The sequence below is a fragment of the Esox lucius genome, chromosome 15 (genome assembly GCF_011004845.1).
Source record: "Esox lucius isolate fEsoLuc1 chromosome 15, fEsoLuc1.pri, whole genome shotgun sequence".
NCBI classification, from domain to species: Eukaryota; Metazoa; Chordata; class Actinopteri; order Esociformes; family Esocidae; genus Esox; species Esox lucius.
In genome coordinates, this window is record NC_047583.1 from 4,025,167 (window position 1) to 4,050,698 (window position 25,532).

Genomic DNA, 25,532 nt, shown 5'->3' on the forward strand with positions numbered 1-25,532 from the left:
TCACCAGCCTGCAGGGGCGATGTTTGGTAACCCTTCACCAGCCTGCAGGGGAGATGTTTGGTAACCCTTCACCAGCCTGCCGGGGAGATGTTTGGTAACCCTTCACCAGCCTGCCGGGGAGATGTTTGGTAACCCTTCACCAGCCTGCAGTGGAGATGTTTGGTAACCCTTCACCAGCCTGCAGGGGAGATGTTTGGTAACCCTTCACCAGCCTGCAGGGGAGATGTTTGGTAACCCTTCACCAGCCTGCAGGGGAGATGTTTGGTAACCCTTCACCAGCCTGCAGGGGAGATGTTTGGTAACCCTTCACCAGCCTGCAGGGGAGCTACGCAGACTGAAATAGTGACACGTTATATTGCCCATAACACCTTGCGGCGAAACCTGAAATGGGCTCTTTGTGTTTTCTTACCGTAGATTTTTTCCATAGGGGATTTCTAGATCCACAGACAGGCTTATTTCAGTGATTAGTAAATGTTTACTAGCCTGCAGGAAAGACACATTTTAATGCAATTTTTATATATAGAAATTTTTGTCACAAGCATGTATTTACCTTTTATAAAATCTGATCAGGATTTCTCAAAGGAGGATTTATCTTTTTTCTTTAAGTGATGTTTTCCATCACCCAGAAAGAAGTGTTTGTGCTGAGAGTCATCCATGATTCACTTCTTTAAACAGCCATTAAAAACGTACATCAAGCCATAGCCACCATTAGCTATTGTAAATCTTAATGGCTAAATAATTTAAAATATAACGTTTTCAGGTGATTTTCATATTCATTAATTCTGTAAGTGGTTTACATGCCCATTATAATATATCTATTGATTGTTAACCAGCGGTCGCAAAAGTTGGATGAAGATGGTAGCCTAATGAGTTAGGGTTAGGGTTAGGGATAACTTTTCATTTTGGCATAAATACTTACTTCAATTCGAGAAACCATTTATCATAAAGGGAAATTCCCCTTTAAGGGTCCTGTCTTAAATGACTGCCAACACGTTGTACGGTACAGATGACACGCTACGTCAGTGTTCCATACAGTCAGCCGCGGTTCATCCTTAAGCCCAAAACACAGTACTTGCTAAACCTTCTTGTCGCTGACATTTCAGCCATTGAGTTGGCACTCTGAGCAGCGTAAAGTTAGCGCATTTATCTTTGGATTGCGAGGCGAGATCACAGCACCACAGTGGTGTTCACTCGATTTGAAGGAGTTATTTGTTGTTCTCTGTGCAGACTGGGATGTGTGTCGCGAGGAGCAGCAGGGGAACAAGGTCCTAATGAGGACACCGTGGGTCTCACAGGACCGACCGGCTCCGCTCTCCATTGGTCACATTGTGGCATCGACCAATCGGCTTTTTTTTTCTTTTTTTTTTTTGGTCGACTGAGTGTTGACTCATTCATCTGTCACAAGAGACACCGCAGGCCTTGGCACTGTGCTGCACAGCACTCTGGGAAAACGGCGAGCGTGCCAATTGTCGTAGCCAAGATCAACAGTCATTAGCTGCACAACATGGCCGGGGGGTTGTCCACGTAAACAAGTGTTGTTGCACATCTGCCACCGAGAGACAATGAGTTGAAATGACGGTTTGAGCGGTTGAAATGACGGTTTGAGCGGTTGAAATGACGGTTTGAGCGGTTGAAATGACGGTTTGAGCGGTTGAAATGACGGTTTGAGCGGTTGAAATGACGGTTTGCTTGTGATAAGCGCATTGGAGGGGAGATTGACTCACCGTCATTTTAACGAAACCTGAAACTATTTATTACAGAGTTTGTTTGAGACTAACCCTTGTAGCCTACTACTGCGCATGTGATCTACAGTAGAGCAAATTAAGTTTAGGCCCCTATAAGAGACAATATAATTAGGCAGTTATGTTTGGTGGAAATGTACGGCAGGCCTTCCCTGTCTCGTATCTAATAAACCTGCCAGGCAATGCAGCTGTACAATCAATCACCATATACCTGTAAATATTGCACTCAGCATATGAGTGTGGATAAAAATTTAGCTTAGCCTGTGTTTTCGGCTTTAACTTGTTCATGGCCTAGGGACTGTAAAAGGTGGGGAGAATTCTGTTCTGTGCTGTCGATGGATCTGCCTTGACTAATTAACAGATTTGTCGTGGGGCCCTTCTAACGAGTAAGGTTAATAATAATAATAATAAATATTGTAAGTAATAAATAGTGTATTTTAATTAATACATAGTACGGCTGGAGGAGACATCTGCCAGCCACGAGGACAATGTGTGTAATCTCCTCCCGGATGCGTTTCTCCCCTCTCCGTTTCATGGCAGGATTGTGTTGTCCGTCCTCCAGTGGGCCATATACAGTGGAGAGGGCCACTTCTTCATACGTGCATGTATGAATAAATGTTCATTCGTTGGTGTGTGTGGACTTCCATGACAGGACACTAATCGCTTTTGACTGGTGCTCTGGTATTTACTTCCTTAAGTACCGGGAGACTGAGCGAGTTACGTGGCGGTGAGTTTAATTTGACATGCTTAGCTAGGTTTCAAGGAATCGTGGGACCAAGAAAGCAACAAGGGAATGAAAACAGCAAGGGTTTTTTCCAAATTAAAACCTACCATGCTCTTATTATTCCTTCAATATTTGATTTAAAGATGCATGTCTCCGTTTGCTTTGAAAGTGATAAGTTAATTGGGAAATTCAGAGAGCTTAACCCCTTTTATCGCAACTGAAAACCTCCACTGTGGAGGGACCATAGCTTAGGTGTGTCTCTGCTATTCAGCATGTTCATGATTTTTCTGTGTGTTTGTATGTGTGTAAGAGAGGAAGGAAGATTTGTTTTGAAGTTTCACAACACATTTCCTGGAAGACTGTCTTATACAAAGATATTTAAGAAAATAAAGGAAAGGTCACAGTGGTGAACAGTGCTGCACATGTGAATCTGGTCTTGGGACTTGCCAACGCCAAACTACCCATGACCCTTTGCAGGTGTTTTTTTTTAATCTTCACTCCTGCTTTTCCTACCTGTACTTCTCTACCAAGTGGACACTCAGGGAGAAGGTCAGAGACTCAGGACAAAGGGCTTGTTTACATTAAAAGAGACCGAATAAAACTCTAGGCAGCATTGTCTCTGTTTGCATAATCATTTCCATGGCGTTTGAATTTACATTCTGGCATGTTCGGCACTGCGCAGGATTGTGGACACCGGTCAAGGGGAGAACGGAGCGATATGCATGCACACTGCACAGAAACTTCAACCGGTTCCAACACAATTCTCTTCTCGCTTGCGAAGCTACAGGGGGGCCCTTTTGAAAATGTGTCCGCCACAAAAAATTTAGCGTCTCAAGACTTTCTTCGATATGTCTCTGAAAATGTGTTTGTAAAGAACCAGTAGTTTGTATACTCAGGGTTTCCCTTCCTTCCTCCAGCCTGGAAAGGAAAGGATTACTGTAGAGTTAAGGGAGGGTGACTCAATCCTCTATTCCTGATTGAAGCAAGAAGAACACTAGAAATCTCAAGTTATTAATAGGGAGACTCTGATAATCATCTCCCTCTCTAGTGGCCGATTGGAGATCTCATTTTGGATGAAAGTCCTTCTTTGGGTCAACTGTATTAGCCTGGAATGATGGGAACAACGTCACAATGTGGAAAACAATGTTCTGCTGTATTTGAACTTGACTTTGAGTCTGTCACGGCACGGCGACAGCCTTGTACATTACATCGGCGCAGCCGTACTTCCTGGAGAATGCCGTTCCCGGGTCTGTTCAGACTTCATGGGAGAGGCTGTTCATTCCAAGGTTCAAACTTTTTGGTAACTGGGACTGTGTTATATACTGGGACTGTCTTGTTAAAAATATGACTCTTAATAAATACATTCACAGTTGTTCTGTCATTTTGTATTTTGATGAGGTTTTCTTTGAGGTGAATTGACCATAATGGTTTTCCCGAATTCCCATGTTCTCTAGATGGGTCAGTCGAGGTGGTGGGAACATGAGATCCCCATGGAAGGAACCATTGGCAAGGGGGAGCTGATCAGCCACAATCTGACAGAGCTCATCAAGCCGGAGGCCTACCTGGTGCGCCTCACCCCAATCACACGCTTTGGGGAAGGAGACTCCACGGACCGGATCATCACGTACAGCGGTGAGTGGACCTCACGGTCCGGTACAGTGGGTCTGGTCGGGGCTCATACTGGTACGGTATGTCTGGTCGGGGCTCATTCTGGTACGGTATGTCTGGTCGGGGCTCATTCTGGTACGGTATGTCTGGTCTAGGGCTCATACTGGTACGGTATGTCTGGTCTAGGGCTCATACTGGTACGGTATGTCTGGTCGGGGCTCATTCTGGTACGGTATGTCTGGTCGGGGCTCATTCTGGTACGGTATGTCTGGTCGGGGCTCATTCTGGTACGGTATGTCTGGTCGGGGCTCATTCTGGTACGGTAAGTCTGGTCGGGGCTCATTCTGGTACGGTATGTCTGGTCGGGGCTCATTCTGGTACGGTATGTCTGGTCGGGGCTCATTCTGGTACGGTATGTCTGGTCTAGGGCTGTGTGGAATATATCACGCATGTGAGCTGTCTTAGTCAAGACAACACAGCCTCTGGATGCAGCCCCTGGCCATTGTATATTGGCAATATACCACAAACACCTGACGTGCCTTATTGCCATTATAAACTGTTTAACAACATAAGTAGCAGTTGCTGTTCTAATTATCATACCTGTGGTATATTGGGTCTCACACAGAGCACCGTTTTCTCCTTAATCAGCATTTAATGTTTTAAAGAAAAAAAAAACACCTGATTGATAATGTAGTCTACAGAACATACTTGATCTTCATCAATCTACATGGCCTAACTGGGCGTCGGGCCAAAATGTCCTGCCAGAACAGCTGTAATGTGTGTTTCGCACTCTGTCCTCAGGCTGTGTTGTAGTATGCAAGTTGTTTTTGACCTTTCGGGCTGCATGTATACATGCCGTTCAGAAGGAATGCTCCGACTCTGGGCTGCTCTTCAGAAGGGGCTGCCCTCGTATGCTCACAGTAGTTGTTTTATTCCACTGCATACAGTTGCCTATTGCGTGTAGTCTATTTGTCCCTCGACATTGTATTGTAGAAACGGCATGTTCTTCAGTGAGGAACAGCTCCAAACGTAACGGGGACATTCGGTTTTTTCATATGTTAGTGATGATTAATAGATACTATCCTTATATGAGCCATATAAACATCACAGTTAGAACCACTCAAAATGCTGTCTTTTTTATGAATTCATATGGTAATAGGGACCCCTGCTGGTTAGGAAAATATAATTAGATAGGTCACTCACAGTAAGAGCTTTTGTGCAAGGAGGGAGTGAAAGCGCATAGGGAATGGCGTTTTTACACAGAGATTCAGGCAAAATGACATCTGAACATGGAGCTGCACCACTTAACCATCAGGAAGTGCCTTTGTTGCCAAGCCGTAGGCTGACGGACATGAAAGCTTCAAGACCCATCCATGGAAATATTTCAGTGGGGAGTGCAAACAAATGATCTCAAATGAAATGGTGTATGTAGTTTGAGTGTGGACTTTGCTCAATTATTGATCTCTAATGCCTGATATCATATTAATGTGATTCCATATCAGACAAAAACCCTTGCCTATTTAATTAGTGTTTCTCTAGCTTTCACTTGTTTACCTTTTTTGTCTCAATCCTTTCTCTTTTTGTTACATTCATACCAAGAGGATGAATAGAGAATAGAAACGGCCTGTCCAATTCACCTGATGATAGACAAATCAAATCCTTTCCAGGCTGGCCAACAGCCTGCAGAATTAGATTCAGAATTACATCCTGAGCATTGCTTCAGGGCATCCACAGCATGGAGATAGTTGAAAGCAACGTAAACAACAAACAAAGCAAACAGCGCAAGACAAAGTGGTGAATTCTCTCTCCCAGACTTGAGTAGCTTTTCCTGGGTCCATGTTAGTTCTATCCTTGTTACAAAATTTGTGCACATGGATGCCCCCCCCCCAAAAAAAATAAAAAAACACAACAGACACGCAACAGACACCCAGTCGAGCTGTGAATAGCTCTGACTAACAAACAAACAACGACAGTTCACTGACCTTCGGCACAAATTTGATGCTTCCAACCTATTTTCTGTAATTATGTGCTCTCTGCAACCAGTTGTGGTGAGGTGATAACATTGCTTTCTGTCCATCCACCCATTATGGGGGTTTAAACTGGGGTACGCTAAGTCCCATTATGGGGGTTTTAACTGGGGTACGCTAGGTCCATTATGGGGGTTTTAACTGGGGTACACTAGGTCCATTATGGGGGTTTTAACTGTGGTACGCTAGGTCCATTATGGGGGTTTTAACTGGGGTACGCTAGGTCCATTATGGGGGTTTTAACTGGGGTACGCTAGGTCCATTATGGGGGTTTTAGTTGGGGTACGCTAGGTCCCATTATGGGGGTTTTAGCTGGGGTACACTAGGTCAAGCTGCATATTTGTGGCCCGCAGGCCAGGACTTTTAAGATGGCTGCCTGGCGACCTCTGCCCTTCTCCTGACTTACACACAACCATCGGTTCATGTATAAGGGTCCTGTGAAGTTTGAAGGGCAAAAGGCATGCAACTCTGTAAGGAAACATTTCCACATCTGGTAATGTCAGCATAAGACCTTTTCACTCCTCGAATAGTATTTAGGCAGTTTTACATTCTCCAGTTTAGCCTTTCTACCAACGCTGTGCTCTCTGAACTGGTTAAAGTGATTGGATGTGACTGAGGGGCGTGAGTCCGCCCCTGCAATGTCAGAAGCAGATTAATTGGTCCCCCCTACAATAATAAGAACACTTTGAAATGTACACCCCCCCACAACTTTGAACTCTGTCCTACACCCTTGGTGTGACCGTGAGGCTGACGGTGACCTCCTGGAGATGAATTTCCTTTGAGCGGGTCTGTTGGTTATTTCCATGGTGATGGAGCTCGTGGAGCTGCCAAGCCGGCGGTTAAGACCTGTGGCACGGTGCGTGGCGTTGTTTGTTCAAACCAGACTTTTTATGGCTGCAGCTCAAACGTACGGTGCCAGACAAACTGACAAGCAAGCTGGGGAGAACTGGAATGGCTCATCCCCTGGTATTATACAATAAAAAGCACGCACGCGTGCACACACACACATGCACAGACAAACACGTGCACACACACACATGCATAGACAAACACGTGCACACACACACACACACACACACACACATGCACAGACAAACACACATGCGCGCACACACACACATGCACAGACAAACACACACACGCACACAGACATGCACAGACAAACACACATGCACAGACAAACACACGCGCACACACACACAGACATGCACAGACAAACACACACACTCGCGCACACACACCAACAGACATGCACAGGCAAACACATGCACATACACAAACTGACATGCACAGACTAACACGCGCGCGCACGCACACACACACACACACAGACAAACACGGGCGCACAGACAAACACAGGCACATAGACAAGCACAGTGAAACACGTGCGCACTGCAAGTGCATGCAGACAGATACTCTGTAAGAGAAAACCTTCACATGATTGTTCACCTAAGTTGACACCGCCACCCACAACACAGTTGTTTTTCTCCCGGTTTTCATCCATGTTACAACGTTGTACAATGATTTGCAGGTAATATGACAACTAACAGATGATTCCTTCAGATCCATTTGACCTGTAACCTCGTCCCCAGACTATCCCGGGGAAATATAAACAGGATGTCCCTGCAACATCAGGAGGTTGGTTCATGGGCCTCTGGAGGTCCTTATTACATTCCCTGTTGGCTGAGTCACACAGCTTAAACCCTGGGTTATTTACATCTGGCCAAAGTGGGAGAAATTATCCAGAATTCTATGGAAGGGACAGGACTGATCTGTGGTTCTATATGGACTGATCTCACTGTTGTCAGGTGTGGTTCCGTATGGACTGATCTCACTGTTGTCAGGTGTGGTTCCGTATGGACTGATCTCACTGTTGTCAGGTGTGGTTCCGTATGGACTGATCTCACTGTTGTCAGGTGTGGTTCCGTATGGACTGATCTCACTGTAGTCAGGTGTGGTTCCGTATGGACTGATCTCACTGTTGTCAGGTGTGGTTCCGTATGGACTGATCTCACTGTTGTCAGGTGTGGTTCCGTATGGACTGATCTCACTGTTGTCAGGTGTGGTTCCGTATGGACTGATCTCACTGTTGTCAGGTGTGGTTCCGTATGGACTGATCTCACTGTAATCAGGTGTGGTTCCGTATGGACTGATCTCACTGTTGTCAGGTGTGGTTCCGTGTGGACTGATCTCACTGTTGTCAGGTGTGGTTCCGTATGGACTGATCTCACTGTAATCAGGTGTGGTTCCGTATGGACTGATCTCACTGTTGTCAGGTGTGGTTCCGTGTGGACTGATCTCACTATAGTCAGGTGTGGTTCCATATGGACTGATCTCACTGTTGTCAGGTGTGGTTCCGTATGGACTGATCTCACTGTTGTCAGGTGTGGTTCCGTGTGGACTGATCTCACTGTTGTCAGGTGTGGTTCCGTGTGGACTGATCTCACTGTAATCAGGTGTGGTTCCGTATGGACTGATCTCACTGTTGTCAGGTGTGGTTCCGTGTGGACTGATCTCACTGTTGTCAGGTGGGGTTCCGTATGGACTGATCTCACTGTAATCAGGTGTGGTTCCGTATGGACTGATCTCACTGTTGTCAGGTGTGGTTCCGTGTGGACTGATCTCACTGTTGTCAGGTGTGGTTCCGTGTGGACTGATCTCACTGTTGTCAGGTGTGGTTCCGTATGGACTGATCTCACTGTAATCAGGTGTGGTTCCGTATGGACTGATCTCACTGTTGTCAGGTGTGGTTCCGTGTGGACTGATCTCACTATAGTCAGGTGTGGTTCCGTATGGACTGATCTCACTGTTGTCAGGTGTGGTTCCGTATGGACTGATCTCACTGTAGTCAGGTGTGGTTCCGTGTGGACTGATCTCACTGTAGTCAGGTGTGGTTCCGTGTGGACTGATCTCACTGTTGTCAGGTGTGGTTCCGTGTGGACTGATCTCACTGTAGTCAGGTGTGACTGTTTAATTCTGTCAGCACAAGGTCAAAGCAGTTCACATGTTTCTATTGTATTTTTTCTTCCTCCAACACGGATCAGCTCCCACCTTTGGTTGTGCTAAACCTCTTATGATTTACGTCTGGGGCAGCAGGTAGTGGTAACAGCGTCTGACCAGCACCTGAAACATGGCTGACAGGGTGAAAAATCAGTTCTTCTGTCTTTGAGCAAGACGGTTCTCCAGGACCAAAAACAAGGGTATGAAAATACATCCACTCACTGCTGTCACTCTGGATATCAGTCTCTGCTAAAAGTTGATGCAAGCAGTTGCTCAGAAATGCATGTAGATCTGATTCCATCTTCTAGTGGTTTACATTAGTACAATACATCAGCATTGCACTTCTTTCCTGATCCTAACGTCCTGTGTGTGGTGTGGCATACACCTGTTCTGGGAATTACAGGGTTCAGGGCTCTGAGACAAGCCAGCCGCTACAGTTTGACACACTGGATTGTATTATGTGAGCCGGCTTCTGTCTGCCTAACTATGATTGTGGTTCTCCTAGCAACTTTGGCCTGAGGTGTTACGTTGTCTTCACGCTAGCACCATAATTATTGTACCGCAGTTTAATTTAAGAAAACAGGGATATTCAAATTTGAGAGAACAGGATAATGTAAGAAAGCATGTTTCTGTTGGCCCCTTCTTTGATGCAAGCTTAGGGCAATGTGTGCTCATGCTACCGTCTCTAAGTGCTGTGCCAAAGACTGGTTTAGCCGAGCCCCTGCCTTAGCGTTCCTGAAGGGGTGATTCGAAAACCAGGGCACTCCCGGTGCCCTTCTCTTTGTTGTCGCCTACATGCGTGTCTCTAGTCCCTAGCCGCGGCTTCCAACCGACCCGGAATTAAATAAATATATACAGCATGATGATATCGCAGGTCTTTCCGGTATGTAGTCACACCCGCTGAAAGAGAAACGCAGCAGTGTGAATGCATATTCAACAATGTTGTGTGTTCTTGAGTAAGGCTCCCTGCTTGCCTTCGCCGTCCTGACTGTGGTCCTGCCAGGCACTGGGAGCACAGAGAGCCTGTCAATTAGAGTCAGAGCTAATGCAGAGCGTGTTTCCAAACCAGCAGCATCTGTTCCTCTCAGCCTGTGGAACCTCCTCCTCTCCACTCTATTTGGAAACAGCTGGGTGGTTTTTGGAACCGGGGGGGCGGGGGGGGGGGTAACCTCACGCATAATTGGTTTCTGTTTTGCATCTCGAAAAGAGTAAAAAATAAATAAAATGATGCCGCCGATCACACCTTTTCATTTTCCATTCCTCAAATCAAAATGACTCGATTGTCTGTTTTCTTCTGTGCAATTGTTTAAATATGTTAATATCTCTGTAGTTTGTTTCTACAGACCTAATTGCAGACACACACACACACACACACACACACACATTTTTTCAGTGAACATCTGCTCCCTGGATGTGTCCTTTTAATTTAGCGTTCAGGTCATATCTGATGATTCTTCATTTGCCCGTTCATTTGGATGGACGCCTCTGGCTGCGCTCTTGGGCTGCAGTGGTCCGTTACACCACAAACCGGGACCCAATCCATGGATGTGTGCAGTGTGAATTCATCTCCCCAAGTCCTTAATGCGCTTGAAGAATGTGCTCCCCCTAGTCTGCAGATTAAGCTCTCGGAGTTGATTGGTTGAAACTGGGATCAGTTTCAGGTCGGCTATCTTCACCGCACATTGTTGCAAAACCCCTACCCAGCATGCAGTTCTGCCGTCACTGGGACCGTGGAAGGACTCGGTGGCGGTTTCTGGCCGGTGCAGATATGGACAGTGGTGAATTAAATCGGTAAAGATGCAGGTCTGCCGGTGCGTAGTTCTCAGGAGCGTCGGTGCCGTCTCTTCAATTAGCCCTCTGCAGCCTATCAGCCGTCTTCCCTTGTGTGATAAGGAGGGACGGTGGCGCGGCATCCACGCGGTCAACTTCCCTGCCTTGCGTTGGACCGCGAGGACAAAGTGGTGCTTCATTTAATGTGTTTACAGAAGGTGCTTTTAAACAGGGATTGAATCCTGTCTGAGGTTTGCCCGCCTAAATGTCTGTTCTGATTTTCCTTTCAGCTCCGGTCAACCCTCACCTGAGTAAGTATCGCTCCCCTGAATATTGCCTGTTAGACAGATTGATAGACAGATTTAACGAATCGAGAATTATTATTATTATTTATATATATATACATACATATACAGCTCTGGAAAAATGCACTCTTTTTTCCCCTTTCCAAAAAAGTTTAAAAGGAAAGTTCTGAGTGAGGAACAGAAGGGTTAAAATTAAGTGGCTGCTGCAAATTGAACGCTTCTGTTCCTCACTCAAAACTTTCCTTTTCAACTTTTTTGGGAAGGAAAAAAAAGCTGTGTATATACATATAGTTTAATTAACACTGTCCAGAGATAAAAAAAAATGAAAGTGTGTGTTCCTGTTAATCATCCATGGTGATACACAGGCCCTTAATAATAACATCTATATGTTTTTTTTTATAATACTTTCTTTCCTGACCTTGGCGTGTGGTAGAACCAATCGTGTTATCCCTACATCTTCCCCACCAGGGGAGTTCCACTGCAGCTTTGAAGACGAGGCTGTGTGCATGTTCTCCCAGGACAAGACGGATGACTTTGACTGGACCCGGCATAGCGCCGCCACCAGAAACACCAAGTACACGCCAAACACGGGGCCCAGCATTGACCGAGCAGGCTCCAAGCAAGGTCAGCACATCCCCTCACACACACCCACGCTCCAGTCCCCGCCATACACACACACACACACACACACACTCTCACAGTGCCCTGCAAAATGACTCGCCTACTTGCTAACGATGAGTAAAAAGACTATGGAAATATTTAATTGATTATATCAATCCAACTTATAATTGAAGTAAAATGTTTCTAACAGAAACTGAATTCTTCAAGAAATAAATGTCTCTGAATAACTTGCGCAACATGATTATTGACACCCTGCGTTTAGTACTTTGTGAGCCTTCCTCTCGCCAAGCTGTCGGCAACCTAACTCACTGTAGTTTTTTATTTTACCTCACGCAACGTAGTTTTTATTTTACCTCACGCAACATAGTTTTTATTTTACCTCACGCAACGTAGTTTTTATTTTACCTCACGCAACATAGTTTTTATTTTACCTCACGCAACGTAGTTTTTATTTTACCTCACGCAACGTAGTTTTTATTTTACCTCACGCAACATAGTTTTTATTTTACCTCACGCACCGTCGTCCTCACTTTGCTTCTAGGCAAAATATGCAGACAGGGTCTTCACGGCTCCAGTGATTTAAACTTTGTATTTATTCATGTTATAGTAGAGATGGATATTTTCACAGCTATTACCTAATTGAAGGTCAACAATAATCTGATAACTCAGATTAACTCGAAATAAACATATTTCAACGGGTAGATTTGGCTCATAAGAATTTCTATGGGTGCCAATTATGTGACACATTTAAAAGAAAATGTTTTTTCATTGAAACATTTTACCTGAATTTAAGTTAGGATTTATAAAAAACTTATTTGTAAGCTGATTAACAAAAATAACAATTGTTCATGTGCTTTAGGGTGCCATTAATTCTGAAGGTAACCGTATATACACACAAATGTACCATCACAAGGATCTCCACTCTCATCCGGTACAAAGCAGTGATGGGTTGCCTTTGACTCGGATGGTGTCCTTTTTGTTTCATATAGTTAGTCAGGGAAGGACATTTTGGAAAGTTGATTAGTTATCCAGAGTAACATTGCTGATCATTTGCATAACGTTGGTAGTTTCTCAACTTCGGTTGGCAAATCTACGTCTGTTGTTTGACATTGACATTTCTAGGAGACGATGCATAATAATGGACGATCTGACAACCATACGTGTGTGGTACAATGCAAGCTTTAAACTGTCATTGGGTTTTACTGTACGAAGAGATGTTTGTTTTTTTTAGCTCAGTCTAAAGAGATCTCGCTGATTAGCTCCCACAAACGTAGACCTCTCGCTGTTTGTCCCCTGGGGTGTGTGGGGAGGGCTGTTTGGAGGGCTGTGAGAGACACAGGGAACCATCCCCCATAAAAGTACAGCACTCTTCATTCAGCCAGCAAACATCACAAGAGCCTTCCCAGACACTGGTGTCAGCCTCGCTCAGTTGCCGCAGTCATGCCAGTATACAAGGACATTTCTGGGATAAGACATTTCAAGGACATTTCTGCGTGTGCACTGAGGGATGGAAACCATTTCAACTTTGAAATGCACTGACTATTCTCCATGTGTTACCTACAGACCTGAAACCCAAAGCCATGCCGGGGCGACACTGGGTATTTTATTCGGGTGTCCGTTAGTTTTACCAGGAGCACAAAACACTAACAGACAAGAACAGCAGCACAAACTTAAAATGAGGACAGGACAAAAATGGGAAGCTTTCCAAAATAGAATCGATAGAACTTTTACTGTCAACACAGTGTCAACACAAAGGGGTACAGTTCTGCTTCTTCCCCGGGCCTGGCGAGGCCGTTCCTTGAGAAGTGTTAATGGTAATTTCTCTGCACTGCGTTTCAACGGGGACAGGAGTCATGCGGACACTTCGTCTGTGCAGGTTGAAGCGGTAGCAGCTCCGGGAGGTTCTCCAGGGGCGGGGCCGTCTTAAGCTGAAGTGAAGCAGAGAGAGCCGGCTCCATAACTGCAGTTGCGTTCTGTCACGGCATGCGAGTCAGCTGGTAACACTTGCGATGTGAGACCACGGTTCGTTCTCTTTGCCGTTTTACTGTACCACTGACACGCCCAAATCTCCTACTCATCCTACACACCACCCCCCCCCCCCCCCTTCGTCATATGTGACGTGTGGCTCAAACACACGTCAGCATCGCCACCTGCCCATCGATGTCTGCCGGAGGGACCTAGCGGAAGGGACCCCCCCCCCCCAAAAAAAATAGTACAATCTTGTGCAACACCACCCACAAGTTAAATGCCGAAAGCCCCAGCCATTAAAATAAACCAATTAATCGCTAGGACTCCGGGGGGGTACATTGGTTTAAGTGTTCCAGGGCTTGTTACGATGAATAATGTCATAAATAATGCATTGCTTAATTATCTTAGGCATCAAGATGAAACCCAGGTTTCCCCAGTCCATCTAATCTTCCTCTTTCTGTTTAAAACATTGGCTTTCTGAGTTCCCTTCCATAAGATGATGAAACTATTTTTCTTTATCAGATTGGTATAAATGTAGCAGGCCACTGTGATGGATTGCTCCATACACAATTTGAACTCTTCATTCTCCCTCCAGGTCAGGCAGATAATTGCGGTGCGGTGTTCAGAAAACTGTCTCGATGCCACAGCGGTTTATGATCTGCCGAAGGCATGTGCCTTAGCTGCAATCACTTAACTTAGAGAGATGAACTCCACCACCTGGTTTCAAATTCTGATGGTCTCTCTGTTGGAACGACATCACATCGGACCTAGGCTGAAACAGTGTTTGCTTCAGCTCAGTCAAAACTGCGTAATCAAACCACCTCCATGTTTGAAAGAAAACAAATAACAATTCAATTGCAGACACCAGGGCAGGACAACCTGTGAGGACTGTCGACTGGGGCCCTGACACAACTGTGGTTTTTTTTGTCGTACAGGTTTCTACATGTACATCGAGACTTCCCGCCCACGCGTGACCGGAGACGTGGCTCGGCTGTTGACCCCCATGTTCAACGTCTCCCCCAAAAGCCCCTATGGGACAGTGACCACTGCGGCCTCCTACTGCTTTGGCTTCTACTACCATATGTATGGGAAACACATAGGTAAGTCCGCTAGCCTAGCGTTACCTCACAGGAGGTTTCCACCGCCCTGTGTATGAGGAACACGTAGATGGGGCGTCCCGTTTGCTGGCCAGCGTTACATCACAGGGAGGTCATGGCATCTTTAACAGGCTCATGGCGATGGCTGGAATGGAAACAACACAGCAGTGTCCACGGGCTTCGCGTGGTTTTCTCTCGTTCGGTCCCATTCCGTCCACTTCGTTCCGGCCATTGTTGTGAGCCACCCGGCATGGCACGAGGGCGAATGCCAGATGCCACGCTGCTGTTTCTTCGGGTTTGCCTGTTCACCGTAGAGAGGTCGCGTTCGACGTCTTGAGATACCAGCTAGGTTTCCGCTAGCTTCCATTCGTAATCCTATCTCACGTTTCCCAGAGCGCCACCTCCTTGAGGGTCAGTTGAGGCCGTTTGCTTACCACCCATTTTTCTTGGTGAAATGTGAAATTAAATGTGACTTAAATGCAACACCAAAAAATCACTATAGCTGGGTGTTTGCAACCGTTACAATTGAATATGAATAACCATATGCTCTATTAATATTGAGCCAGGCCTTCTCTGACGCCAAGGTTTCCTTCTCACAGTCTTGTTCTCTCCTTTTGGCACAGTGTCTTTATCATAAAAACATTTGCACTTGAGCAGTATATATGATCTCTTACCTATTAGACACGCCAGCAAACGCAATTTTCTGCCCTGTAAAGCTGTCGTGCTTCTGAACGGGAGGTGTCAACCTCGTCTGCGCAGAGCCCGATGGTCTCATTGCCCCAGAAACCAGCCAGTCAGAAATGTCCTTTTTACCTGTCTTTCCATTTCACTTGTTTTCTGCCAGATAAAGAAATACAACCACTTTTTTGGTCTTTGATGTTGTGTTGAACGTGTCTGCGCGAGTGGGTGGTGGTGTACAGTCTTTGAGTTCCCATATGAAGTCAAGGCCATTTTACAGGAGGCTGGTGTGGTGTTTGATCATTGTGCGATATCTCCGTAATGATGCCACGGTTAGGGCATATTGTAGCACGACGCGGGCTAGTTTTGCCCTACGGAAATCCGAGCGCTCGTTTTGGCATCTTTTCTTCCTCTGAAAAGAAAACCTAAAGGGAAGGTAATGTGTGCAATCCCTATCAGACATTCAGCATTTGCAGTAGCAAGCTTGTTTTTTTAGTTTAGTTTTTTTTTATTAGGTCATTAATGACAAAAAATAGTATTGATAAATGAGGACATGTGCCACAGTGCCAGGCCAATGACAGTGCTGGATGATTTCAGCTCCAAATTGGGTTTGGAAGTATGTAAAAAATAAACTGTACTTTTTTTAGTCCATTTTGTCAGTAAAGCACACGGTGTCTGTTTTAGGGGCGCTAAACGTGTACCTCCGACAGAAGGGCCAGTCAGGCAAAGACAGTTCTGTGTGGACTCTGGTTGGGAACCAAGGTGATCGATGGAAGCTGGCCAAAGTCAACATCCACCCAACGTCCTCCTTCCAGGTGGGTTAAAACAGTCGCTCACTGGTGCTGCACTACAGTGGCCCTGAGATGCCAAACGGCCTTCCTCTGTGCTTGCTTGTACCAAGGCCTTAAGTCCATTTCTAAACCTGTGTGTTTTGCTGTGTTTGATATTCATAATGCATTATTAAGATGGTGGCATTAAGACATCTATACAGTGAATGTTCAGTCTTTGTGCCCGTTGTCCTGTTTTGTTAGTTGGTTCTTGAAGGTGTTCGTGGTTTGGGTATTGAAGGGGATATCGCCATAGATGATGTCACCATTGAGGAAGGAGAATGTAAAGACCCCCCGCCGAACAGTAAGAGCATTGTTTTTGGTTTTAAACCATGGCAACCATCCAGGCACCTTGTACATTATCCAGAACCTACAGTCCCTTCAGATCGTATTCAGACCCCTTGACCTACTCCATACTTTGTGTTCTAGACCTAATTTATAATTGATCAAATTTGCCATCAACATACACACAATGCACCATAATGACAAAAATCCCCAAATATCTTTTAGAAATGTGTGATAATTATTTTGCAACAAAAAATTTTTATACAAATTATGTTAATGTTTTATTCAATGTTTAGTAGTTGCGCCTTCACAGATTTGCGTCTTTTTGGGTTGCCTTCACAGATTTGCGTCTTTCTGGGTTGCCTTTACCAGCTTTGAGTCTTTTTGTTCATGCATATGCTTTGCACACTTGGTTTTGGTCAGTTTTGACCCATTTGTCCTCTCAAACACAGATATGAACTGCTATCTTCAGGTTTGCCCACAGATGTTCACTTGGGTTCAAGTACAGGCTTTGGCTGACCAACTCGAGAACATTCACAGACTTGGCCCCTCCAGCATTTTCTTGGCTGTGTACAATATGGCCCATCTTTCGGGCTTTTGTCGTGTTGAAAGATGAATCTTCCCCCCCTGCCTGAGGGTCTGTGCCCTCTGGATCAGGTTTACCTCAAGGACATTTCTGCATTTTGTTCGTTCATCTTTCTCTCAATCCTGACTAGTCTCCGCGTCCCTGCCGTTGAGACGCATCCCATAGCATGATGCTCCCAACAATGTGCTTCGCCATAACGACGGTATAAGTCAAGTGATGAGCGGAGCCATGTTTTTCACCAGATGTATCATGTGGCATTCAGGCCTAATAAGTGGATTTTGGTCAGAAATGTACCGTAAAGGCCTGATTGATTGAGTGCTGCTGAGATGGTTGTCCTTGCGGCTGGTACTTTCATCAGTGCCCCTGAAAAATCTCAATGCTTTATTTCTTAACCTTCCTTAGATCTTTGTCTCTACAGAGTTTTCCTCGGCCTTCCTGGGTGGTTTTTTCCTCTGACTTGCAGTGTAGTGTGGAACCTTATACAGACACTTAAATAAATTAAATTCATACTCCAATTAAGTTATAGAGGCATGTCAACAATGACCATAGGACACAGGATGAATGTGAGCTCAGTTTGGAGTGTCATGGCAAAGATTCTGAATACTGATGCATGGGATATTTCAGTTTTAAATTTTCTGTTAATTGGCAGACATTTTTTAAAACCTTGTTTTTTTATGTTTTGGTATTGTGTGTACATCAATGGACAAACAGTGTAATCATTATATATTAAGTCTATAACACAGAGTGGTGAAGAAAGTCAAGATGTCTGAATACTTTCTGAAGGCACTGTATGTCATCCAGAACGTATACTTCATCCAGAACCTATAAGTTATCCAGAATGTATTCTTCATCCAGAACCAATAAGTCATCTAGAATCTATTCTTCATCCAGAACCTATAAGTCATCCAGAAACTACACCTTAGAACATATGTATATCCTTCCTATTAGGAACTACAATTCAAGGAATAAAGCATTTATTGTCTCTCCTAGCTAAACCTTAAGATTAATAACCTGTCTATCTCTTAGTGAGAGCATCCGCTAAATCAGTGGTTCGCATCCAGGGGCACTAGGACCTCTGGTGGGACTTGGCCTATTAACAGGGGGTACTTGATAACACTCACGACAACATTAGCATATTAGTCAGATAAAAATGCAGGGCTACTGAAAAAGGTTGGGAACCACTGTAAAAAATCACTACATTGGAACAATAGAATAATTCTAGCTAACTCTCTGAAGAACATTTGCTCACCAGGAGTGTACATCTGTCTTTTTACTTATTTACAGGCATTGTCAGTGAACATACATTTAAACAGAATGAACAAACGGCTGCTCTGAAATGTGAAGCAATCAAGAAAATCATATTGACCTAAAAAGATAAATGTTTAGTGAAATGGCTCATTTTCTTGTTCTTTGACATTACGTGGTAATGTTGTTTTAAATTCTGTTAAATCTTCTCCCAAACACAAAGATATCCAACACTTTCATGAATAATTAGACGTTAGATGCTTTCTCCTTTGTACACTGGAGACTGTCTGCAGGGTCTCCGCCGATAAACAAAGGTTCAGTACAAACACCACTGAAAGGAAACAAATGTTTAAGTAACCGCCTAACGGTCGGAGGAATTGTCTCACGCCTGATGTATTTTGGCAATAAGTACACCGTATGTATCTGGAGTATCGGGCGTCTTCACTGAGAGAAATCAGTCTGCAGCTACATGCCAGACGATGCTAATCCAGATGAGGATCAGACACTGTTCCTCAAAACAACTGAAAACAATGAAAAATATTCAACAACCAAAACATCTAAACACTGAATCATCACCCCAGGCGTCATCCCGTTCAGTTAACTTAAAATGTCTACTAAAGATTTGCATGCATCGTCTTTCCTAGATTTCACCAACATTCTCTAAATCCACAGATCTGAGGTCGCTGGCTCCTCCCACTCTGCCCCATATATGGCAGTTCCTGGTCACACTGACCCTGGTCTATCTGGGCCGTCAGAGGTGACCCCTCTCCCCCTAGAGGAGCGACCTGGCGTCAAACCCGCTCCTGTGGAAGACTCTGCAGACTTAAACTGGACATCAACCCCCCCATCACCACCATCACCTCCACACAAAAAAAAACTAACTACCAAAGATTCACTCCTCTACAGTCTGCAGGAGAACGGAGCCGTCTATAACTGTTCCTGCTCGGTGCCCGAAAGAAACAAACAAACAAAAAAAACTTGATCCGGATATTTCTCAAATATGCACCCAGAGCACTTCAAGGTCAGGATGGAGAGCCAGGCCTCTTCGAGATGGAGACTAGTCCATTTCTTTTTTTTCAGAGATGAAGAGAGTGAGGCAGAGCAACAGTGCCAATGTTTGCATTGGAATGGTACATTTCTGTGAAGCACAAGGACACGCGGTGTGGTTCCATGATTTTCTTTTTCCCCCCTCCTCCATGTGTTGGTTCGCTGCTTGTCAAGGCTGCAGGATTATGATGAAATATTGCTTAACGAGATGGGGTGAAGAAGAGGTAGATTTTATGTTAACAGCGTGTCGAGAAATGTACAAAATGTTTTCAACAACCCACGCTGACCTGAAGCTGTTTTCTCATGAATATAATAGAGGCTTGCTTAACCCTCTGTTATGGCTCTGCACCCCTCTGTGAACTCATGGGGCAGCCTAGGGTCGGATTCATCAGAATGTGTATAAACACACACATTGGCGTACTTTCTACACAGAGGCTGAACTTGGACTGCTTGGTGCATTTGTGCAAAGTGTGTACGTCAGGCAGTTCATTATAATTATTCCCTGGTTGCTTTTTTTCCTTTTTTACTTTGTCTTTGAGGTTGCTAAAGGTTAGGTCGTTAATGTGTGCGTACACCTGTTAGATAGGTTAGGCTGTTATGCCGGGGCTGAGCTGAAGTACATTGAATGCCACGTATATGTAATCAACCTTTTGGCTCATTTAAAGCTGTATGAGATTGAGAACTTGGATCGAGTGGTATTCAAACGTTTCCGGCTAGGAAGGCATTGTTCCCTGCAGAACTTCTGGGGACAGCGTTTCTTTTTTTTTTTGTGGGGGGGGGGGGGCAGAATTTCTCACAACCGCCCTCCTAACTCCAATCCCATAAATCAACCTTAGAATTTGTGAAATTTCTATGTTTACGTTGACTAATAACCTTCAATTCATTATATTTTCATTTCTCTTGAAAATGAACTAATAAATGTACTCTTACTATAATCTCTCTTAAAAACATTCTACTCTGTCCCGTACAATAAATCTACACTCCACCCCACTTTTTCGTTAATTTAGCGACCCCACTGTGGGGTTCCTGGTGGGTTGGGACCCCAACTTTGAATACCACTGCCTTATGCCCCATGCTTGTAACATCAGAATGTTATTATATTGCACATCTCTTTCATTTCCAAAATGGGATTGATGAGGGATTATTGCATTTTACTCTCCCTTACTATAGGCTTTAAAATGATAATTGTATTCAGCCCTCCCAATGAAAAGTGAGCTTCTATCCTCATCTCCCTTTTTTAATTTCCATTTTTATAGCTAAGCTTCTTGATTGGAGCCCGCTTTGTCCTTTAATCTTTAGGCCAATCACAAAAATTCAGGTTCGGTCAAATGTGGTGCTTGAAGACCAGAGCAGTTTAATTTCGGATGCGCTCTGAATCATCCTTCCAGTAACTTACTCTAACAACACTGGAAGAAATTCTAGCACATATCAGTTTTGGTGGTTGTAGTTTTTCTCTATCCCATTCTCTCAACTTGGCTCTATCCCTGTTTTCCTGGGTCTCTGACACGCTCTCTCTGTGCTTCCCACTCTATATCCTTATCTCTCTTTATTTATTTATCTATCTATCTTACTCTATTACGCTCCCTTTCTTTCTCTTATCCTTATCTCTATCTGTACCCATCTTCCTCCCTATTCCTCTTTCACTCTCTCTTCTCTTGCAAAGAGGAACCACCATTCTCTACACAAGTCATTGCCCAGATCTTTTGATTTCTGCATGGCTCCATAAAGCACATCGAAAATAAGTGTAAGGAAGAAATGCCCGTCCACTTTTTCTTTCTTTACAAGTTGCGTGTTGATCATGGAGTCTGTTTGCTGCATGTTATGCATTTTATCAGGTGGGGAAACCCGACAATAAAAATGTCCACTATCTGCAGTGTTGAGCAATGTTAAATAAAACGGCGCCAATCCCTCTTCTGAGAATAACGGTTGACTAGAGATCCGAAAGAAGCTTGTGCAGATCGGGTTCTGTGCATCTGTTTACTTCTGCATCTAGATAATCCCCCCTAACTTCCCTCCTTTTGAATTCTCCCCACGCTGCTCTGATTTGATTGACCTAATAATGTAGCCCACGCCTTATCATATTTCTGAATATCTGAGATTAAATGACTGAAATAAAAAGCCTGCAGCTTTTAAATTAACATTCCAAAAATAAACTGCGGATACAGCCTTAGCAGACTGGCAGACTGTTCGAATTAGTGATATGTAACTTGGGCAACGATGTGTCCAAAAGCAGGGTACTAGTGGTATTTCCTGGTTACCCAGCTATGCTGTATACATGTCCTCAGTCATAATCTGATGACTGGCTACGAGGTAGTAGCCCAGAAATGGAACATCACTCCATAAACATCGTACAGAGGATAAATGCATGCACAGAACATGATCTGTACTTGCACAACAGCTTCTGGGTCTTTAGTAAAAGAGGAACTTTCAGATGGTCAGAGAAACATAGCCAGTGTGGTGAAAAACTTCAACGCCACCTAGTCTAATTTATAATCAAATTGATGAGTAAATTATTGTTGAAATAAGACAGTGAGATTCAAAAGTATGAAAACAAGATTATCAGTTTTGTTCAGATTGTTTCTGTGCAGTGCACATCCGAACTTTAAATTGCATAGGTGACGGATTTGACTGCAAAGGTTGTAAGTTAAAATCCACATTGCTACAGTTTGCTTTAAACCTTTTTTTTTTTTTAAGCTTTCACAAACCTTAAAAATGATGTTAACCGTTTGGAAGAATGAATACCTAACCTTAATGTTATCGTAATACCTAACCCTTGACTCTAATACCTAACCCTAAACATCTTTGTGAAGGAGCTATGTTGTCATCCTTTATTTTTACCTGGATGTGTTGGCTGTCACCATACCTATAGACCTTTATCTCCCATGGACAAACATCAGATACTGACGTGAGACTGTGAGATCTTGTTCGATCGTGATACTGTACCCATATAGGCTTGTAGCAGTCTTTTGGAAGGTTACTTCATGAGCAGTCGAAAGAGCAGTTTTTGCATCTTTTGGTCCTAACAGCTAGTCCTTTCGGGATAAGATAAGACGCTGCTGTCTGCCAGGAAATCAAGTGCCTTCAGACTCCGTGGAAGTGGGAATGGAAAAACCGACATGGGCTATTTTACCATACCAAGTATTTGCCCCTTAGGCACATTTTATAGAGAAAAAAATATGTTGAACTCTAGAACCGAGGGTCAGCTCTGCATGTGATGACCGTGTCAAATGATGACAATGGCCTGTCACCATGCAGCTCTCAGTGTTTTGACCTATGATGACAACCAACGACATTTTCAGTGGGACAAGCGGAAGAATGAACTTGTCCAGGCTTTGTCAGCGTGATGGAGAAATTGAGAGCAGTTCTCAGACATGAGCAGTGAGCTCCAACAACTCGAAGGGGGCGGGAGGCTTCTGAGGTTTCTCCATTCATTTGAGCTGGACCTGCTGGGCAAAGGGAAATTTTTTCCAACACGTCCAGGGACTGCAAACGAAGAGGCTTTCGGGTGCGACTCTGACATCTGATAATGGACTTGTTTTATCTGAGTGTCGGTCATTCGATTGGATCAGACTGACTGGTTCTCACAGACCTATTTTACTACCGAAATGAGAGTGTAACTCTACTTTTACAAAAACTGTAAAGACATTGGAACTACCTGAGACCAAGAGTTACCTTAACCTGCTGGTTTTTGAAAATAATTATTGTAAGATTACTGTTGTTCGTAAAAACAATGTTTTGGGTGGGGAGTTTTACATTTCCCTTATACTTATTTTTATTTTTTTTCTGATTCCTTTTTTTTTCATAAATAGGTGGTAAGAAAACACAATTGGTTAACTCCCCATTAGAAGCGATTCTATAAATATTTTTTTCAGTATTGATACAACAAGCACAATATAATATTAAACAAAATACAAACCGTTTTCACTCAGATTTGGGCCTTGATAATTTCTTTCAGCAACCTGGTAGAATCTAAAGAAATATGTTCTGTTCAATGAAATTATTTATGTAAAACAGCATGTGTGGTCGATCAAATTTTTTATGAAAATAACATTTCACTGAACAATTAGGTTTATAACTTCCATTGCCCCATGTCCCTCAATTCAACATTTGATTCCATTGTTTATCTACCAAGTTGTGCAGACATGAACAACTCCCCCCAACTCCAATTCCTTTATTTTGAAGAAATGGTAAAGCAATCTCTATCAGGCAAATTACTCTCTCAACACTTAGTGAAAAAGAACCAGATAACTGTCCCCTCCACTGCTTCTGGCCCTTGCAATCATTTTACATAAGTACCACCAGCAAACTGATTTTATTAAAGAAATGTCATTGCTTTTTAATGTATGTAGATTTTTTTCCCACCCCAGGCTCCCATCTGGACTTCAATGAGCCAAGCGAGAGTTTCATTTCTACCCTGAAAGTAAACCCATATATTGTTCCATTGTACATTTCAACAGGCTCTTTAACTCAATAATGCATTAGCACTAATGGGAACAAAATACATGTATTATTTTGGGTAATAATTATCTCAATATATGCCCACAGAACAAAACTTTTTCTAAAAATGTATCAGGAAGAAAAAAAAATATTTTTTATATCTATAATTATCTGCAATCGACCTCCTGTGCTAATTTGGATTTGATTTCCCAGATGATGAAATTGCATTGTTATGAATAAATACACTTCAGATGTAGTTACCCATGTCGTGTCATCTGTTGGAGGAACATTTCCTGTCAGTGAGAGTATCTATAAAATGTTATCACTCTGTTAATCATCACCAGAGCATATGTCTTTGAAGAACGTGTCTGGAAGTGAAATTGATGAAAGATATATTTATTATTTACAGTGATCTATAAAAATACAATTGAAAAAGTTATTCTGGTCAGTAGATTTTTTTTACAGTTGTCACAGTTCTTTAAGTCTCAAAGTTCTGTTTTTAAACTCTCATAAGAACCTCCAAAGTTCTGTTAATGTTTTTATTGTTTTGCTGCCCCTTTGGCCATTGAAAATAACATAAATATTACTTTCATACTCCAACTTTACCTTGAGTTGCAATGGAATGTCTATGTATTCAGTAAATGTACAGTCTCTCCCAAGTCACCTGGCGAAGTGTCTACTCTCAATGTAGATCAGATTCTGGTCACAGTTCACATCTGGCAGGGAGAACACCCATCAGCAGGTTCCTTTGCTCCCAGGCACACGACAAAGCAGATTAGTTTATTATTATGGTCACAGATAGTATAGCTAGTATAGTTTTGAAAGCATGAAAACAAGTAGGGATGGATTTTATTCTTCTTAACCCAGAACTGTTACCCTTCAATCAATGGAGATCTCCATTGAGAAAGATTTTTTTCTTAGTCCAGGACTAATCTGTCTCTGCAAAAGCGGTCAGTGCGGTATAAGGATGACCCTGGAGCCTAAAGGGTTTTACAGGATGTTAATAAATTAATAAATTCTAATACTATTGTCTGAACAATTGGCATTAGAGTGGATGTCACAGTTGCACAGCTGCACTCACAGGCAATTCTTTAAACCACTGCAGTGTTCACATTGCCTTTTGCAATGGAACTAGTATATTTTCAACAATAATATTTTCAAGTAGTTTCAACCTGGCCCGGCTCCAGGCTAAAGCAAAGTATTTGAAGTACTTCAGATATGATCTAAACCCATCTGTTCCGAATGGTTCGTCCAGTGGGAAATACGAAAAATGGGACCAACTGTTAAGTTTTAGCTTTTCTTTGACACTGAATGTTTAGTTTCTTGAGTAAAACACGGTTGATATCCAAGAGAGTGTTCCCAATTAAACAGACTTCATGGGGGATTGTCTGGTTTGGTACACTCATCAGATCCTGTCATGGATTCCTGTCATCACTGTTGAAGGTCAGTGGTCACCTCCATTAAAGGGGAACTGTGTACAATCCTGCCTCTAAACAATAACACTTGTCTCCTTGACTTCTTCCATTACCCAACAAGACTGGCATGGTACTAGCTAGTCCAGAGTG

General features: G+C 43.6%; 1 protein-coding gene across 2 annotated transcripts in view; it reads left to right on the forward strand.

Annotated features, from left to right (window-relative positions):
• mdga2a (MAM domain containing glycosylphosphatidylinositol anchor 2a) overlaps positions 1-23,330 on the forward strand; it is a 133,403-nt gene extending 110,073 nt beyond the window's left edge. For both annotated transcript variants that reach the window (XM_029125631.2, XM_029125633.2), the window contains exons 11-17: positions 3,921-4,098; positions 11,162-11,182; positions 11,645-11,800; positions 14,701-14,865; positions 16,225-16,355; positions 16,572-16,671; positions 19,156-23,330. In XM_029125631.2, coding sequence (XP_028981464.1) covers positions 3,921-4,098; positions 11,162-11,182; positions 11,645-11,800; positions 14,701-14,865; positions 16,225-16,355; positions 16,572-16,671; positions 19,156-19,244 — 840 coding nt within the window. In that variant the 3' untranslated portion in view covers positions 19,245-23,330. The remainder of the gene's footprint in view (positions 1-3,920; positions 4,099-11,161; positions 11,183-11,644; positions 11,801-14,700; positions 14,866-16,224; positions 16,356-16,571; positions 16,672-19,155) is intronic.
• The last annotated feature ends 2,202 nt before the right edge of the window (positions 23,331-25,532 follow it).